General features: G+C 41.3%; 1 protein-coding gene across 1 annotated transcript; it reads right to left on the reverse strand.

The window, feature by feature from the left end:
• Positions 1-15,895: 15,895 nt before the first annotated feature.
• Positions 15,896-17,275, reverse strand: LOC122665587 (aspartic proteinase CDR1-like). The gene has a single exon (XM_043861741.1). The coding sequence runs from the start codon at positions 17,273-17,275 to the stop codon at positions 15,896-15,898; it is 1,380 nt and encodes a 459-aa protein (XP_043717676.1).
• Between the last annotated feature and the right edge of the window lie 2,256 nt (positions 17,276-19,531).

Raw genomic sequence — 19,531 nt, forward strand, 5'->3', positions numbered from 1 at the left:
CATTGACACATGAAAAACATCATAGACGCCTGACAAAGATGGTGGTAGCGCCAGTCAGTATGCTATGGGTCCCACTTTATTAAGAATTTCATATGGACCAATGAATCTTAGGCTCAACTTGCCCTTCTTGTTGAAACGTAGCAATCCCGTGGTTGGAGATACTCGAAGAAATACTTTCTCTCCGACCTCAAATTCAATATCCTTCCTTCGATTATCCGCATAACTTTTCTGTCTTGACTGGGCTGTCCTGATCTTCTCTCTTATGACATCCACCTTGTGGCAAGTTGCTTGAATCATATTAAGTCCGAGATATTTCCTCTCACCAACTTCATTCCAGTATAGCAGAGTTTGGCACTTCTTGCCATAGAGTGCTTCGAACGGTGTCATGCCAATGGTAGAGTGATAGCTATTATTGTATGTAAATTCCACCAGTGGTATGTGAGCATCCCAACTGTCATTCATTTCTAGAGCATAGGTTCGGAGCATATCTTCTAAGGTTTGGATAGTTCTCTCCGACTGTCCGTCAGTCTGCGGATGGAAAGTTGTGCTAAGATTCAATTGAGATCCCAATGCCTTTTGCAAACTCCTCCAAAACCTTGAAGTAAATCGAGGATCTCTATCAGACACAATACTAACAGGCACGCCATGTAAGCGGACTATGTTCTCAATGTATACTTGGGCAAGCTTCTCCATTGGATAACTTATTTTAATTGGTATGAAGTGAGCTGCTTTTGTCAGTTCGTCTACAATCACCCAAATTGCAATCATGCCCTTCCTAGTATTGGGCAGATTTGTCACGAAATCTATAGTGATTATTTCCCAATTCCACTCAGGTATGGGAATTGGCTGCAATAACCCATATGGTCGGTGTCTCTCTGCTTTTATCTGCTGGCAAGTAAGACACTTAGACATGTAGATTGCTATAGTTTGCTTCATTCCAATCCACCAGTAATACTTCTTCAAATCTTTGTACATCTTTGTGCTTCCGGGGTGGATTGTATAGGGTGAGCTGTGCGCCTCTTTAAGAATTTGGTCTTGGACATCAAAATCATCAGGCACGCACAGCCTGTCTCAAAAATTCAATACACCATCTTGGGCCAATGAAAAATCCAGGTCCCTATGGACACCATGTTGGACTTCCCGAATTATCTTGGCCAGCTCGGGATCCAATGGTTGCTTCGCAATTATCTCCTCTCGTATCGACGGCTGCATGTTCATAGTTGCTAATTGCATAGCCGTTCCCTCAACCACGAGTTCCAAATCAAATTTTTGAGCTTCTTCTATTAATTTCTCACTTACGACCAAAGATGCGAGGGACGCAGTCTGGGATTTTCTTCTTAATGCATCCGCCACAACGTTGGCCTTACCGGGGTGGTACTGGATTTCACAGTCATAGTCTTTTACCAATTCCAACCACTGTCTCTGTCTCATGTTCAACCCCTTCTAGGTGAAGAAATACTTCAGACTTTTGTGGTCACTGAAGATTTCACTCTTTTCACCGTATAGGTAATGTCACCAAATTTTCAACGCGAAGACTACTGCTGCCAACTCCAAATCATGAGTGGGGTAATTCTTCTCATGTTCTTTTAACTACCTAGAGGCATAGGCGACCACTTTACCTCTCTGCATCAGGACGCCACCCAACCCTGTTCTGGATGCGTCGGTGTATACCACCATTCCTCCAGTGCCGTCTGAAATGGTTAAAACTGGAGCTGTTACCAATCGGTTCTTTAACTCCTGAAAGCTTTTCTCGCATGTTTCATCCCATTCAAACTTGGCTCCCTTCCTTGTGAGTTTTGTCATGGGCGCCGAGATGCGTGAGAAATTCTCGATAAATCTTTGATAGTAACAAGGCCAATCCTAAGAAACTTTGGATCTCAGTGGCACTCTTTGGAGTCTCCCATTTGAGAACTACTTTCACCTTGCCTGGGTCTACTTTGATGCCATCTTTGGTGATGATGTGTCCCAAGAAACCAATTTGGTGAAGCCAAAATTCACATTTACTAAATTTGGCAAAGAGTTGGTGTTCCCGCAAGCGCTGCAACATGAAAGTAAGGTGTCATGCTTGTTCCTCCTCATTCTTAAAGTACACCAGGATGTCATCAATAAATACTATGATGAATTTATCCAGCACATCATGGAAAACTCTGTTCATCATATCCATGAATGCTGCCAGGGCATTGGTTAATCCGAACGACAGAACTAAAAATTCATAATGTCTGTATCGAGTTCGGAATGCCATCTTGTGGATATCACCGCTCCTAATCTTCAACTGATGGTATCCCGACCTAAGATCAATTTTGGAGAAAACTCTTGCTCCTTGTAGCTAATCAAATAGATCATCGATACGCGACAATGGATATCGATCTTTGATTGTTAGCTTATTCAGCTCGCGGTAGTCGATACACAGTCGCATACTACCATCCTTCTTCTTAACAAATAGTACAGGTGCTCCCCAAGGTGATACACTAGGTTGTATAAATCCCTTCTTTAGCAGGTCTTGGAGTTGAACCTGCAACTCTTTCAGTTCAATTGGCGCCATCCGGTATGGTGCCTTGGATACCGGTGTTGCACCCAAAATCAAATCAATTGTGAATTCTATGTCGCAATCAGGCGGTAGCTGCGTCAGATCTTCTGGAAAAACATCAGGAAATTCTCTGACAACTTCTAGCTCTTCCAGTGGTTTGATCTTGGCCTCCACGTCTATTACTGTGGCCAAAAAGCCTTGGCATCCGTCGTTAAGCAACTTTCGCCCCAGGAGGGCTGACAGAGTTATTCTCCTGGATTTCTTCTTGGGTTCACTTTGATAGGTGAAAATTGATCCATCTTTCAAGTTGAACCTTATCTTCTTCTCCGCACATATTACGTTTGCACCATAGGGCGACAACCAATCCATGCCTAGGATTACGTCAAAATCATTTATGTCCATCTTTATCAATCGCGCGGTTAGTTTCTTCCCATAAATCTCAATCTGACAAGGGTCATAGACCTCCTTCAAGCTCACGACACTCCCTGTTGGTGTGCTGACCACTAATTCATGCCCGATGTCTCTTGGTTGACCTTTCATCTTACTTGCAAAGATCAAGGAGATGAAAGAGTGGGTTGCGCCTGAGTCGAATAATACTCGTGCGAGTAAGGTTGAGACATTCAGGGTACCTAGGGTTTGTAGGTAGTTTAGGTTACGTAAAGTAAGCCAATAATTCCCTTTAGTTATGTAGTATTTAGAAACTTACCTGTCAACACATCTGGGTTTGCCTCAGCTTCTTTATTTGTCAATGCGTACACCTTCCCTTGCGTCCGATTATCCCATGGCTGAAATGGCCTAGCGTAGGGCTGATTTGGTGAGTTGTTTTCGTACCCACGCGATCTACAATCTCTGGCCATATGCCCTTCCTTGTTGCACAAATAGCACTTAAAGGGTGGAGCACCAGGTGTTGAGGCCTTGCTCACTTGAATTATTGTTGGTCAAGCTAGCGAAGCTGCTGTTGTCGCTTGACTCATAGTAGGTTGAGCCGATCGGGTAAATGCGGGGTGAAAAGAGTTCTGACCCACGCTCGGCCTACGATACAGAGTCAGAGTCGGGCTTGAACTTGAACTTCTATAAACTTTATTTAGCCACCCAAATGCTTGGAAATTATTTGGCCTTTTGTTCAACCCAGGCGACACTGCAGTCTTCTCTTTCTCCTTTTCTTTGAATCTATCCTCCATCGTCTTCGCCTTGTCGACCATCTGAGCATAATCTCGGATGTCTCAAATAATTGACAACACTGATCCGATTTCAGTTTTGAGTCCCTTCTCAAATTTCTTAGCTTTACTAACTTCCCCTTTCAGGTGTTCTGGGGCAAAATGGAATAGATCTTCAAATCGCTGTTGATAGTCCAGCACTGACTTAGTTCCTTGCAACAGTGCAATAAATTCCGCTTCCTTCCTATCCTTAAAACTCTCAGGAAAGTAGTTCTTGAAGAAAAATTCCTTAAATTGTTCCCACGTGGGGCTCGGGTGAGTAGCATCCAAATTAGGCTTCGTGGCTTTCCACCAAGCTTCAGCTTCATTCTACAACTGGTATCCCGCACATATAATCTTTTGTGCATCTGTGTACTCAAGTACTTCAAATGCCTTTTCTAGGACACTGATCCACCGCTCCGGCTGCATTGCTTCTGATGTTACTTTGGAAAATGCAGGCGGTTGGAGTTTCTTGAACCTCTCCATAACCTTGGCAGTAGAGTTCTTAGCTAAATGTTGAGGCACAGGTGGTGGAAACAGTACGGGTCGATTAGGTGGTGGTGGTGGTGGTGGTGCAGCGCGTTCATGCATCATGGTTGCAAATTGTGCTGACATCTGACCAAGCAATTCTTGTTGTTGTTGCATAGTCTGCATCATCGTGGTCATGAACGTAGTCACTTCACCAGCTGCCATACTTGGCTGAGCTACTGCAGCAGTGGTTCGTGCAGCCACTGGTGCTTCTGATGAAGCAGCCAATGCCTCAGAGTTTTAAGCCTCAGTCTTGTTAGGCAGCTCAACCTCCGGTACCACCCGAGGTTGTTTACCTTTACGACCTCCGCGAGAACTTCTAGTGTTGACCATTGTTGCTTCTCTGAAAAGAGGAGCGTGTTCAATATTCCAATATCTTCTATACGAATAAAGAAAAATTTATTTTGTAGCTAGAACAGGCACAAATCTAGTCCACAGTTCCAATGAGTTTCATGAGTCACACCCGTTAGGTGGATTGTTAGATTCATTATCTTGGTTTATTTGGTGATGTGTCTTATTGAATGCTTTATGTTTCACTTTCTTATGCATTTTATGGGTCAATATGCTATGCATGGCACTAATGAAAAGATTTCAAATTTTTAAATAAAAACTTTTAATTATTTACCTGATCTAGTAGGCAAGCATCTCCAACTTCTTCCCGGTCACAAACTCCATCGCAAGTAGAAATTCTATATCAGCTCTTACCTCTTCAGCTAAAATCATAAAATACTCTCGTTCTTCAGGTCCACTAATGGCAGCGATGGCTAAATAGAAATCCAATTGGTTCTCGGCTCAGGGAAACACTAACCATATCTGTCTCAGTCTCTCTCATAGATGTCTAATATAAAGCATGATGCTGGGGTCTCCAACCTCAATCAAGGTGATAGGTCCTGTCACAGAAAATGGTTCTAGGCATCAGCTCATACTTAATTAAAAGAATTAAGTACATATCTAGTGAAATTTAAATGACTAGGGATCACTAATACTAACTCTTGGGTTGGCTCGAGGTACCTTAATGTCTAGATGTTCTCGACAGCTAAACCACCTCTTAGTTGCCTATTCGCAGCTAATCTAATCTGTGGATAGGGTAGTACCTATGCTTCCCACACGTAATACATATGTAATACAACATACCTATGTAACTATGTCTGATTTACACAAGAACACTCCAATTGGTTTGTACATCACAATATTCAAACATGTGGTAATTAGGTAGTACACACCAATCATTATACACATTTATCTCTCTCTCTCTCTCTCTCTCTATATATATATATATATTAAATATTTATTATAAACATATCAACAAAAGTTCTTCAAGCCCTATGTGCTCTATTCAACCCTCAAATAGAAATTTCACCCCTTGGGGTTTAAGAAGGTTGTGTTTTCTTAGTACTCAATTAATTTATTTTATTTTTCTTTTTTTTTTTCTTTAAACCATCTGAGAAAGTTCATATTTTTATGTTCATTAAGGGTAATATGGTCAAATCTCAAGTCCTTGTATGTAAATAGCCCAAAACAGCAAAATTACACACACTGGGCGATGTCTCTGGGCGTTGCCACATCGCCCAGAGAATCGGGCGTAGGCTTTTTAAGTCCGAGAGGAGCCCATTTTGGCTCTATTCCTCTCAAAACACCACTAAACACCTAGGAGAAGCTCTTGGAGGGGAGTGTGACCTAACCCACACCAAATCCTCATGATTCCCCAAGGTTTCCGCGAGTCTGCACTTGCCTAAGTATGTTTTCTTCACCACATTACCTAGATAGTTGTTTATTTCTTTAAATCTTTCCTTAGGTTAGGGTTTCTATTGTTTTCCTTGCCCTAACCTAGTTGTTTTTGGTATTCTTTGTAGGAGATGTCTACAAGTCGTCGTACTACATGGAAATCGGTAGCCCGAAAGAGGCTATGGGTCAAGTCAGAGAGTTCCTTTGCTTCCATAGTGCCAGCGTTCTCTTCTGGGGATGATTCCTCTCCAGAGGAACCCGGATTCGATCAGCTCCTATTCTCCAGGTACGAGCACTCCAGAGATTGGGTCAATTTTAGAGACATAAAGATAGTAAATGGACGGGTGGTATGGGTAGAGGACTTATAGCAGTACAACCTCTATACCAGGTTCAATGCCCTAGGTTGGGCATCGATGCTTTCCCCCACCGAGCCTTGTTATCCTAACTTGGTTTGGTACTTCTATTGTAACCTGGTGCCTTCTAGTGCCCAGGAGTTCGGGGTAGACAACAGAGTGAAGGGAGTGGACATCAGGTTGACTACTGCCCTGTTGGCAGAGATTTTAGGCCTTCTCGACACAAGAGAGAGGTGCTACTACCAGCCTCGCATGGACATCTCAAAGATGTTCTCTCTTGAGACCAAGAGAACTGTATTTGGGGCATTGACTGGGTCACAGGTCCGAGATTGCATACAGACCCAGTGCCCGGGTTATTAGTAGGTGTGTGACCTATAACATCTACCCTAAAGGCAGCAACAAGGGTAGTATTTCTACGATGAGGGCATACATGACCTACTATCTACTAGGAGCTGGTTAGGGGGTCCAGTCATCAACCTCCCATACTTATTACTTCAAGTGATGCTTTATCACGCCAGTAACGCAGCTGATGGGAACCTTCCTGATGGGAAGTTTCTCACCTTGGTTTTTCAGCATTTTGGGGTTCCATTGGAGGGCGAGTACATTGATAGGACCAGATCCAGGCCTATAGATAAGACTTCTATTTTGAAGATGAAGGTGCCTGGGGAGGATCCAGTAGAGGATGAGGGACAGATGGGGATGCAACAGGATGTGGAGGGTGAGGATATCCAGGATGTAGGAGAGCAAGGAGACATTCAGGAGGACACCCAAGGCATACAAGCTAAGGGGCAAGGCATACATGAGGAGGAGCAGGGCATAGGTCAAGGTGATTTCGAGGGTTTTGACACTCAGTTTACTGACTTACCTGCATATGAGACGACAAGTGCTACTAGCTCACAGGTTCTAGGACCTTTTGATTGGGTACAGGTAATGACACATTTCCAAAGTCTTGGCACTCAGCTCTCTAGCTTCGCGACTAGGGTGGATCAGGGTTTCACTTCTTTAGAGACGAGAGTGGGGTCTGTCGAGCAGCGATTAGATTTCTAGGATAGATTCTACTGGGTTGATTCACGCCAGTCTCAGCCCCCTCCGAGCGACGCGCCCCCTTCTGAGTAGTACTTGATCTGCTTCAAACACACTTGCTACGTGGTTATGATTTCTTTTGTTTTTTCTTCAGCTTATGTATATTTTTTTCTTTTGAGATGTATTTAGTCTAGGGTGTGCTCTTTCTTTTACTTACTTTGTGTGACAGTTGATGTAAATATTTATGTAATGTGTGTGTGTCAATTTATGTAGTTACCAGTGTGGCTTTGCTTCAAACTGATGTGGTGGCTCGGCCACACTATCTTTATTTAGTGGAATTATGCATCTTGTGTTTATTTACATCTATCTCCCTTATGGCTTTTAGTTATTACGTGTTTTATTATTTCAAGCTTATTAGTCCTAATTTGCACCCCATGAATGTAAGAAGAGCCTCACGCTCTGATACCAAGCTCTGTCACACCCCAAACCACCCCTAGGAGGATTGGGTAGGAGACCCGAATTGCATAATGGCAATCCGCCAAATCCCATAGATCTAGAAGTTGTGCTTACAATCATGGAACCTCAACCATCACTTAATCAAAAGCAAGATCAGAGTGCGGTAGATAAACTACAGTTCAAAATAAAAGGAAGCATAGCGATACGGGGAAATGGTGATAATAATATATATATAAGAAAGGTTTGAGCATTCCCCACCAACCCACAACAAAGAAAACAAAGAAACAAAGCGATAAGTACAGTACTACAAACAAAAACATGGACAGGGTGAGCATACTCAACCCCAAAAAGAAAAGTAAAAAGAACTACAACTGATCCACAGTCAAATCGGGAAATCTCCTAGTAGAACAAAAAAGAGTCCCCAAAATAAAACATCAGATGCACTCCTCAATGGTCTTCATCCACGACCACCGAGAAAGTACGTAGAATCGGTATGACCTCCGTCAGGGTCCACATCAACATCATCATAACAACTAGAACTCTCCTCCTCGAGATAACCCTCCATGCCACAGCAGCATCGATCTGCAAAACCATCTAAGGAAAAAAAAACATATATAACAGAGTGAGAGCCCCCCGAGCTCATGAGCAAATAACATCAGTCATGCATGCACATGCAACCACAATTCATATATCATATGATCCTACATGATATGCAAGTCCAGTTTATTATTATTAGCCACCTAACAATACAACTTAGTCAGGTCAGTGCCACTACAATCCCCAATACATGTATCCTTGGTGCGAGATTCTAACCCCTTCCCACGATACACATATTGAGTTGTCAGAGAGGACCAGTCAACTCCCGCAATAATCACTAAGGTCAGCCCGACCAGCCCTCTGTGATTAACCCGTGGGACAATCCATTTATTTTCTGGCTTATAGCCCATATGCACCATTCCGGTGTTCTTTCATTTATGCAACATTCCGGTGTTCTATTCATTCCTTTTTCTCTTTTCTCATTTTCTGATGGTTGCCCCCACAAGCATGCAACACCTAAATCCTTGTTGGTAAGGGTACGTAGAACGGGTGATGAAACTCTAGCCCCATGTCTATATGGCATCGTATGAGTCAGGTGGTGTCAACCATATCCCATACTACGGGCTACGACAGGCCTCATTTCCAAGCCGACTACGGCATCTAGTCTAACAATCATAATCATCATATAAGAATTCACAATGTTGATCAACAGACAGTCATTATGCAGTGATTTGAGTAACTTAAAATAGAAGTAAGTAACACAGCATTTATAATTCCATTTCATATTAGCCGGCATTAAATCATAGTTACACATACACAAATGATAATGTCATTCACTCACCTGAGTTGGGTTCTAAGACTTCAGTTGCAAACTAAGTTTCGAAAGCAGTTTGATGGTTGTCCTCGAGCACGGGATCAAGTCCTAATATAAATCAGATAATGTCTTATTAAGTTTTTAATCCAACACCGGTAGCCCTAGGGTTAACCTAACTTACTGGGTTGACTCGGTACTTGGTTGGTACTCATTTGGGATCACTAGGCCTTAGGCTCATGCCCCGGTGCTTTGGCCAGAGTCTGTGGCACAGGGGTAAAATAGTCATTTCTATTGGTTGTATAGATGTGGGGAAAGGCTTTTTGGTAATTTTCCAGCCTTTCCACAGTGTCCAGGGGTCAGTGGGTGAGATCCCTCAGGTCTGTCCACCAATCCAGCAATTTTCCCTTCATTGGACGATGGCTCTGGGCGATGTCTGCATCACCAGTACATCGCCCAGAGGCTAGAAATCGACAATGGGCTGAGATTCCAAGGCTGGGCTTTTTAGGTTATGCCCAATCCTGATCCTTTGCATGTTTGGGAGATCAGGTAGCCCCTGGGGTGACCTACCTCTTGATCCAAATGGATCATCCATCAGGTCCACCATCGGGCTGCCCAGACAGCCCAGTGAATAGTGTCATAGGGTTTTCTCTAGACTTGGAATTCGATTCCAGCCACATGCAAGGCTAGATTTACACATGCAACACTGTTCTGGGGCTGCAACCACCTAAGGCTAGGTCTCAGCAGCCAGTGCTTGCTTTCAGGGTTCCAAACTATCAACCAGAAGTGGATCTGGGCATTGCAGCCATGCACAGCCAGATTCGGTTGTTAAGAACAGCATATTGGCCTGATGAAATTACACATACATCACAGATCTTCCATGCATAAGGTCTGCATGGCAGATCTGGAGCAATACTGGGCAAACCCTAGCTGTTTTGGGCTGCCCAGGGAGCAAAAACACAGTAAGAACAAGGAAGAAATAGGGAACAGCAGGTCTGAACATGGCTGTATACCTGCACAAGGCTAGGAGAGCTCGGTTCCAGGCTAGGTGCAGGGCTGCAGCTGGTTCCCTCCTCTTCTTCTTCCTTCTTCCTTCTCCTTCTTCTTCCCTGTCTCTCCTTTTCCCTCTCTTTCTCTCCTCTCAATTTCAGCAAGAAATAAGAGCTCTAAATGAGCTCAGGCCTGCCTATTTATAGGCCCAGCGCCAACTAAGGCTTGTTTGGCCATTAAGTCCCTTTTTAAAAATCAGTTTTTTGAACTAATACAGACTGATTCTGGGCACACTGGTGGGGTCCACAGTGAACTGAGGGTATGAGGTGGTCCCTCAGACTTCCCTCTACCTATGGAGGATGCCCATGTTCATATTGGGTGGTCCCCACAAATAAAATCCATTAAAATATTCAAAATCAGTCACTGTGTGATGTCATTGGGCCTTGCTACATCGCCCAGTGCCATCGCCCAAAGAATTCCAGCAAGCTAAAATTCAATGGGGCTTGCACAAGGGTTGACCCTAGGTCAGGGTATTGTCCCCACATGTCAAATAGGAGATTTTCACACATTTCTCATGGGTGGGTCCCATTATTTTGGGTGGAGAGAGATTACCTGGGATCCAAGTCATACATCAGGCTGTGAGCTGCACAGTTGCAGGGGTCTGCTATCCATCTTCTGACAGGTATATAGGATCACATGCACCGGGTCCCTTCATTAATCCAAGTCACTGGAGAGATGCTCCACAGTGGTCCTGGTTACATGGTCAGGGGTTCCTGTTCTTCAGCAGCAATTTCAGCCAGTCAGGGGTAGGGTTTGACACCCATCCCCCAATAATCATAACCTTGAGATGAAGCATTCCTTCTCCCTCCAACCAAGGAGCAACAAACCTAACCCCTCCGCATGCATCGTGCATGCACCTCAAGAATGGATCCTCACACTACAACTCTAGATGGCTAATTGCTTGATCTGTCGCCTCCAGGCGACAGATACAGCAGTAGCTACCAAGGCATGGGGCGGTAGTTGGCTTGATTTATCGCTTCTAGGCGGCAGATGCAGTAGCACACACCCAGGTGAGGTGGCATGGGGTGCCAGCTCACCTATGTAGGGTGGTTGACCGCCCAAAGCTTAAAAGTGCCTCTAGGGCTCTTTTTAGGCAATCTAAATTGATTTTTGAGTGGATTATACTTGTTTTTTGGAGAGAGGCACTAAGTTAGGTGCCAACCTCCTATTGGTTGGAGAGTTAGTCCTAAGAGAATCTTTTCTCTAAGGAGAGAGAAAGAGAGATTATCTTCATGGAATAAAATCACAGCAAAGGTAGGAATTTAAGTAAGATTAACATACCAAATCTGAGTTTTAATTTAAAACTTAAAAATAAAGATTCCTTTTGAAATATTTTGATCAGAGGAGAGCAAATCAGATTTAGACTAGGATTTTTAGAAAGGAATCATAGGGGGTTTGAATTACTCCTAAAAGGAGTTTAAATCTAGAAAAGGGGCAGAAGCTCCCACGTTTTTGGAAATTTCAAATTTCAATCATATTGTGGGGGCTGGAAGTTCAGTTGACCTCAGGATTGTGACTTTGAGGTTTTTCATTATGAGGGTGGAGTTCAATCGGGGATATTGGTAGAACTGTACCTAAGGCTAGAGTATGAGTCTCTAATCTAAGAAATTTAAGTTTTGATTCTAGTAAGTAATGGAACATTATTATGAAGTGTAGGTGTTTTCTTTATGGAAGAGCCAAACATACAGGAGAAGTACACGTTGATTGATTCGGACGGTGAGTGGAATTACACAACTTATATATATATTTTCATTATAAAAACTCTCCTTCTGATCTTCTACAATTTATCTTTGCAATTCATGTTTTTAAATGTGTGTGTGTGAATTACAAAACTAAGCATGTAATTGCATTTAAAATTTGGAAAATTGCTTTCTTCAAGCGTGTGGACATTAGGACTGGTCAATCTACTATCGACCGTTTAAGCTTGAAAGCTTGTTTTGCTCTATTTTTTTAGTGGGGTTTTGCCCAAAGCTCCAATTTATGAAATCTCTGAGAATTTTACATGTGCATCCATATTTTTCTTTGCGACTTGTATAATGGTGCAAACATATTTAATTTTATGACCTGTACAACGGTGCAGGCATATTTAATTTCACGACATGTATAACAAAGTGGCCATATTTTTGGTGACCTGTATAACGATGCAATTATCTTTTATTTTTTTGTGACCCGTATAACAGTGTAGGCATTTTCATTTTGTGACCCATATAACGGTGTGGGCATACCTTCCTTTAGTATGCATAATGTTTATGTTTATTTCTGTTATTGATGTAATTGGACAAAATTATTCTCTCTTTTGTTTCATAAAACTTGAGTGGACTTTCTATGGTTTTGCTCATTGATATTTAGTCGTATGATATCTTATATTTAAAAAATGAGATGAATGAAACTCGAAAAAGACACCATTATTGCTAGTAAATTTTTTCAATTAAAGTAAAGACAAAGGAGGGAACATGGAGAACAACAGATAAACGTAAAGAAGTAGAAGAGGAGGATGATAGAGAAGTAGAAACAATTTGAGAGATAGGGCGACCTTTACCATTGCCATCTAAAGTTGATCTAGACCGGTGCAGTTGTCAACAGAGGAGAGGGATTGGAGACTTAGGGTAATGTAATGTGTAACACCTGTATTTAGGTACTTCAGGGTAGAGAAGGGGTAGTGTGGAGTTTTTAAGAGAGGGGGTTGGCATAGTGACTGGACAGTGGAGAAGGGGTAGGTAAGATGAGTAGCTATAGGTAAGGCTTGATGAGGAATAGGTTGGCGTTAATAGTAGGTGTAGGTAGTGTGGTTTGTACAATTATAGATGGAACACCATAATCGACCACCCTGGTTAGGGAAGCAACCCCTATGACCATGCGCCCCCACGATCTCTGCTCATCTTGCTGCCAAATGGGGGAAGACTAGGAGTCATGGGAATTGGAGGGAGAGTCACTATGGGTACTACTAGCGGTGGGAGTACCCGTTGGGGTAGGCATCTCAGATAACGTCAGCTTACTGATGAAGGAATAGCATAGTAACTCATGACACAAAAATAGTCAATGAAATTTAGAATAAAGGATAGCTTTTAGGCAAGTAAGGAGAGTAGGCACAATATCCTTGAAGTTAGTACGAAGAGCACAAAAGACGTGAATGTTGAAATCCTCAGGTTAAAATGGTTTCCCAGCGGCTACCAATTTGTCAGCGATAGATTTGGCATACTATAAGAACTGGGAAAGTAGTTCGTCTGATTTGTGAACTAGATCTTGAAGGCCGAGATACAGAGATCAAATTATGGTAGTAGAGACACAGCCAAATGTTGTTGTGAAGGCATCCTGGATTTCGTGACTGGTAGTTTTTCCAATAATAAGAGGAAGAACCTCTTAAGAGAGAGAACAATTAGGAGACTCGTGAGAGTTGCATCTTATTCTTCCGATAGGGTAGCAATAGAGGTTTCAGATGGGTATGGAAAATATCCATCATTGAAGCCGAAGAATTATTGGACCTTGAGAAAGAGAACATGTTAGTTCTTCTAGAAGATAAAATTCTTGGGAGTCAGTTTGAGAGAGAGAAAGTGGTGAACAGAGTTGAGAAAGAGGGAAAGAAAAGTGGTGATGGGGGAGATGTGGTGGGTGATGATGTAACGGGGGGAATTTAGTAGACTTGAAGGCGGGGAAGAAATGAGATTGTCTAGAGAAAGAGGGGTGGGAGATGGCTGACTAGAGTTGAGCGGCTTGAGCCTTTGGTGGCTCCGATACTATGTTAGAGCTAAATAATCTGATTTATATTTCACTCACTTCACAAGAGTTATATATACTGTGAGATAACCTAGAGGGGGGTGAATAGGTTATCACTAGTGAAATATTTAGTCTTTTTAAAATTTTTTTTGATTTAAACAAGGTAGATAAAAATAAATACTTAAAGAGAATAACACACAAAATTTATAGTGGTTCGGCTAACCCAGCCTACATCCACTCCTCTCAACCTTGAGAGAATTTTACTAGCTTCTTCCTTTCAGTACAATAGGTGGGAAGAATACATTTACAATTTTTTTCATAGGATAAGAGGATCCTAACTCTTTTTCATAGGATAAGAGGATCACACGTATTAATCTAAGTACAGTCTAGATTAACACACTAATGCTTTCTTAACTCTAAAACATAAACAATGAATACAATAAAGAAAAGGTAGAATTACCTAGGCAAGGAGTGTAGCATGTACTCTTTGCAAGTGATGAATGATATGCAATAATGCTCAATGCTTTGACCTTCTTTAGAACTTCTCTTTAGAATGAATGCTTGTAAGGTCTTGAGTGTTGAAGTCAAACTAGAATGGTCTTGATAAAGATAACTTGACTTCAACCAATAGGACTTTAAAATGACTTTTCACCACTCACAAAAGTAGTATTTTGGAGTGTATTGGATGTGTGAAAAGCTCTGACAAGTCCTTTATTTATAAGATCATTTAATACACTAATAACATGTGCAAAATGAGCTCTAGCGGATCTATTTTTGTTCCATCCGATCAACCTGAAGAATGATCCAGTTGACCGAATCATAGCCAGTAGAAAAATATAGCCGTTGGAAACTATCCATTGGAAGATAAAAAGACATCCGATTGCAGTCCGATCGACCGGACCATCTTCCCACTTGAACCGATCGATCGGACCAAGTTACGGGTACGTTCTCGTGATTCTGCTGCCAGCATCCGGATGGAATAGGTTCTGAGATCCGATCGATTGGATCACAGTCCCGTTCCGCTATTATGCTTATTTTTTACAGTTTTGACTGTGGGGTTTTATGGGGTTTTGCTCCAACGTTTCTCCAACATTTCCTAAGGTCATGTGGGTTAAAGTACAACCTCCTAAGGTCTCTATGATGATGCAATTTCATTAATATTATACAAATGCAAATACAAGTATGCAAGTGTGTGTGTAAATGTAAGTGTGCGCATGAGCATCTTTATGAGGGTCTTCATCTTGAATTCTTCAAGTGATGTTCTTCAATCTTCAATCTCCATTTTTCAATTATTCTTTGGTAAGAATAGTGAGGTATCTTCAAAGCATTGATCTTTTAAGTTTTATCTTGAACATCCTTGAGCTTTATGTCCTTCAATTTTTTGGCTTGACCTTCTTAGTTTCACAAACAAACCTATTGATATGTTTATACACAATGGCTTGTACTAACACGTTTACTATCATCAAAACAATCAAGGAGGTAGGGAAGGTTTTCCCAACATATACAAGGAGAGCCCTAGTTGAAATTGTCTAAGAAATAAGGTTTATAAGGTGAGTGTGTGCAATATTCTGATCTGTATTTCACTCACTTCACAATAGTTATATGTACAAGGAGAGCCCTAGTTGAAATTGTCAAGGAAATAAGGTTTACAAGGTGAGAGCCCTAGTTGAACTCAATGTTTGGTCATGGCAATTCAATATTTGGTCAATCTTGAAAATGATTCCCAAAGGACCAACTATTGTTTTAAAATGAAAAGAAGCCCTAATGCTGCTTAAAATTTGCTAAATTTGATCTTTGGTTATTAAATTTGTAGCCAGAGAAATTGGGTATGAGACTGAAGGGTCATTTAATGAAATTATTTATTGATTATTGAGTACAAACTATTTCAAAGAAGACATAAATATTTCATTCTGCAGCTCCTTATCTTGAACATGAAGAGGCATCCACCCTACTCCTAATAGTAACCGCAAAAATCTTAAGTAGGGGACCCACAATCCTGAGGAGCAAAGCGAAGAGCACCAATTTCATCTTGTCTTCTTTCTCCCAACTCAAAATCATAGGAGAACTTATGTTGTGTTTGTTGAAAAGCTCCAATCGTTGTAACGGGGCCTGATCTAAGTAGAACACAAATATATTTCCCTACCGAAAACATACCGGCGCGTTTCACAACAAGGTCAGCTCCTCTAAAGTGGAATGTCATAGTTGGAAGATACCTATTAAAACCAGATGGATTAGGGAAACAAAGATCTAACATTGGCAAATCTCCTGGTCTACTTCCACTATCATATGGTTGAAGATGAAACTGTGCGAAGTACTGAACAAAGCCAATTCTCACACGAGCATAAACATTAGGATGAAGTGTAGTTATCGGACATCCTGAATCTATGGTAGAACCCCCAGAGAATGATCCCTGTAGTCTAAGACGAATGTTTTGGATACTAATATCCTGCAAGTCCAAATAGTATAGTGCTTCATTTAATCCTCTAAGCAATGGTGTTGATAGCACTTGTGGTCCTACCATCTTTGCACCTCCAATATATAATTGAGAATTAGTGTGTTCAGAGTTTGATAGGCAATAAGAAAAGCGTCTTTTGCCTACTTGGTTCAGGAAGGGAAGAGTTCCAGCTCCAAACCCTAAGCCCAAAATCCCACCAATTTTATTCGGTTGTCGAAATTCATAGTGGTAGCTCTTAAAGCCACAACCCAAGAATAAATTATTGTAAGATTCTGTACCTCTAAAATCAGAAGGGAAGGTTAAGGCCTCTCTTACAATGGCTCCTGCTGTTGAGGCTGGAGGGTCCTCCCCATAACTTATTCTGAATCCACAATATGATTGATAGCAATCCTGGTTTGGAGTTGGACAGGTTGGGTCACCACAAGGAATAGGCTTGTAACTCTGAGATCGATTATATGGGAAATTAGGTTGTTGTAGGGGAAAGCAAGGATCGCAGCCTTCACATTGAACCCATGTTAATTCACTTCCAGTGTCAATCATCAACAAATAAGGTATCCCCTTTCGGCCAGGAAAAGGTGGAAATGAACCTATACCCACTTGGGCTACAAAGTAAAAACTAGCTTTTTGCACTGTTGCCACTATGTCGTCAACCTCACTGCTACCATTCCAGTTTCGTTCTCTCATCGTCGAGAATAGATGATGCATACGAGTGTTTGTGCCCTGAATAAGTATATCAATCTTCTCCATATCTGTTATGTTCCCTGGATAGAAAGGTGAGTGGGGAGAGAATGGGTGAATAAGACTTAGAGTGATGGGCTTAGGACCTTCCACAACTGCATGTAGTTGCAAAGTACTTGAGAGTAGAGAAATTAGAGATAACAAAGTCTCCATGAAAGCCATTGAAGCTATTCGATGATAAGGAATGGAATGGCACCACAATGGCTGAGAACATGAGATTTATAATTGAGAATTGCTATTAAAGCTGAGGTTAAAGGGTACCCACATAGCATAAATTAAATGGAAAACTGGGAAAGTAAATGTATTCTTACCAAAAAAAGGCGCAAGTAAATGTATAACTGAAGAATGTGACAGGAAACGTATTAAGTCAACGCAAAAAATGGAAAGTCTTTAATGTGAACAATAAACCCAATCAGTCCAAGAAATGTTTTAATAATTTGGAGGCAACTGCCAGAATGTGTATCAGAGAAAAAGTGGAAAAATTTATTATGGACAAAAGTCTCTATAGAGGAGTGTCCCTGTAGAGGAGTGTACCGCCTATGCCTAGACACTAAGGGGGAAAAATGACCACCCCGCCCCCGTGAAAGGGAAAAAACCCACCCCCATGATACTAACATGCATTCATTGGCTCACGCTCGCATTAGGGCCACGTTTCCCCGAAGAGAACCTTGATCCATTTATTATAAATTAAGAAAATAGAGTCGAATCTAATTATGTTATGCGCCCAATGGGACTTGATCTATCATATGGGTGATAGATTGGGCCAACCTAGTATGGGAGGTTAAAGGTTTCGATTTAATGTATTCCATCAGCTCTGGAGCTTTTGACATATCGGTCATGTAAACATTTGGTATCAAAGTGGAGCACCACGTCACAGGTTAGAGTTACAAAAAGGGTTACCTAGGAGAGGGTCAAGTATACAACACATCAGTTCATAGATATTTAGTCTATACAATTAATGATTGAAGATTTCATTTTTGTTATGTAGGAAAAAGGGAAATTTCATTAGTAAGAGGTCAAACCAGTTTGTGTAATTCCAATTTTCAATCTTAGATATATATAATTTATACCATTAATGATTTTTTTTTGGTAAGATATCATTAATGATTGACGCTTTCATTAATGTTCTTTAGGCAAAAGGAGAATGTCATTACTATTAAGATGTCAGACCAGTCTAACTAATTCCAATTTTCAATCAATGGTTGACCTCATTGGGGGAACTATATATCATTTTTTTCTTCTTCTTTCGGTCTATATATTTAGGTTGCCCCATGGGACTTTGACTACAAATACTACAGAGTGACTGTGTGAAAATGAGCAAAGAAGTGGGGAAGAGGGAAGGGGTTTTCTTAAGGCACATGGTGAAGACATGATTGTCAAACCAATGACCTCTTAGGAGACTACACTATTGGCAAGGCACCGATCAACTATTCTAGTAATTGTCTTCTACTATATAGTCCAATAGTCTCACAAAAACTACATATTTGGACGAAACTCAATTTTTAAGATAAGAAAATTATGTCTTTTTTTTTTTTTTGGTTGCTAAAAGATCATTTGTATTGAAAAAAGAGAAAAGAGTATGTAAAAATAACTGGCAAAGTGCCAAACACCCCACTCCCTAACACCGGGTAGTGTAACTAGGATACTCCTTATCCCCTACCAACACCAGAATCTATCCTTGCAATACCAAGTTCATCAACCCAGTAATGTGATCATAACCAGAGTAGAAGTGGAAGTAATATAACATAATCATAATATCAGAGTGCGGAAGCTAGACGAATGATATCATATAAGTAAGTTGCATCTTATTCCAACATCACAAGTTTATCAAAATCATACTAAATATATACATCAAAATATCATAATCAAAGAACACTATTGTATTTAATTACAGCCCAACTATTAAAATAAATTTTAATGTTCAAATGGGCCTCAAGCCCCAACACTACTGTGCCCCATAGGCACAAGCCTCACAAGTGCAGTCGGGTCCGTGCCCCAACTTGCTGGGAGTACCCCAAACATCAAATCCGTCACCGTACTAATATGCTGGGTCAACCTCAACTGGTCAAAAGAGAGGACCCTCTAGGGATGAGCTTTACCAAACCCAGTGAGCACTTAGAACAAACAAGCAAGCACAAGTACGTATACATGATGCTCAGTATATATGATGCATGAATTCTTTTATTGATTTTCCACCTAACATCATAACTAAGTCTGGTTCTAGTACTACTATAACCCACAGGTAGCATCCTGGGCCCCGGTGCCATAAAATGGATGACAGTCCGATGATGACAAACTTGAGTTACTATGGAAGCCTGTGGTACTAGACTCCTCCAAGAGATTGTTCGTAAAACCCCCTATACAAACCACATCCTAGCATTCAATCCAAAATACGGTCGGCACCTAAACTTCTCAGCG

Source organism: Telopea speciosissima, chromosome 6 (assembly GCF_018873765.1).
Source record: "Telopea speciosissima isolate NSW1024214 ecotype Mountain lineage chromosome 6, Tspe_v1, whole genome shotgun sequence".
NCBI lineage: Eukaryota > Viridiplantae > Streptophyta > Magnoliopsida > Proteales > Proteaceae > Telopea > Telopea speciosissima.

What these genes read in the sequence shown, in the direction of transcription:
- LOC122665587 (XM_043861741.1), bottom strand. Translation starts at nt 17,275, where the DNA reads ATGGCTTTCATGGAGACTTTGTTATCTCTAATTTCTCTACTCTCAAGT.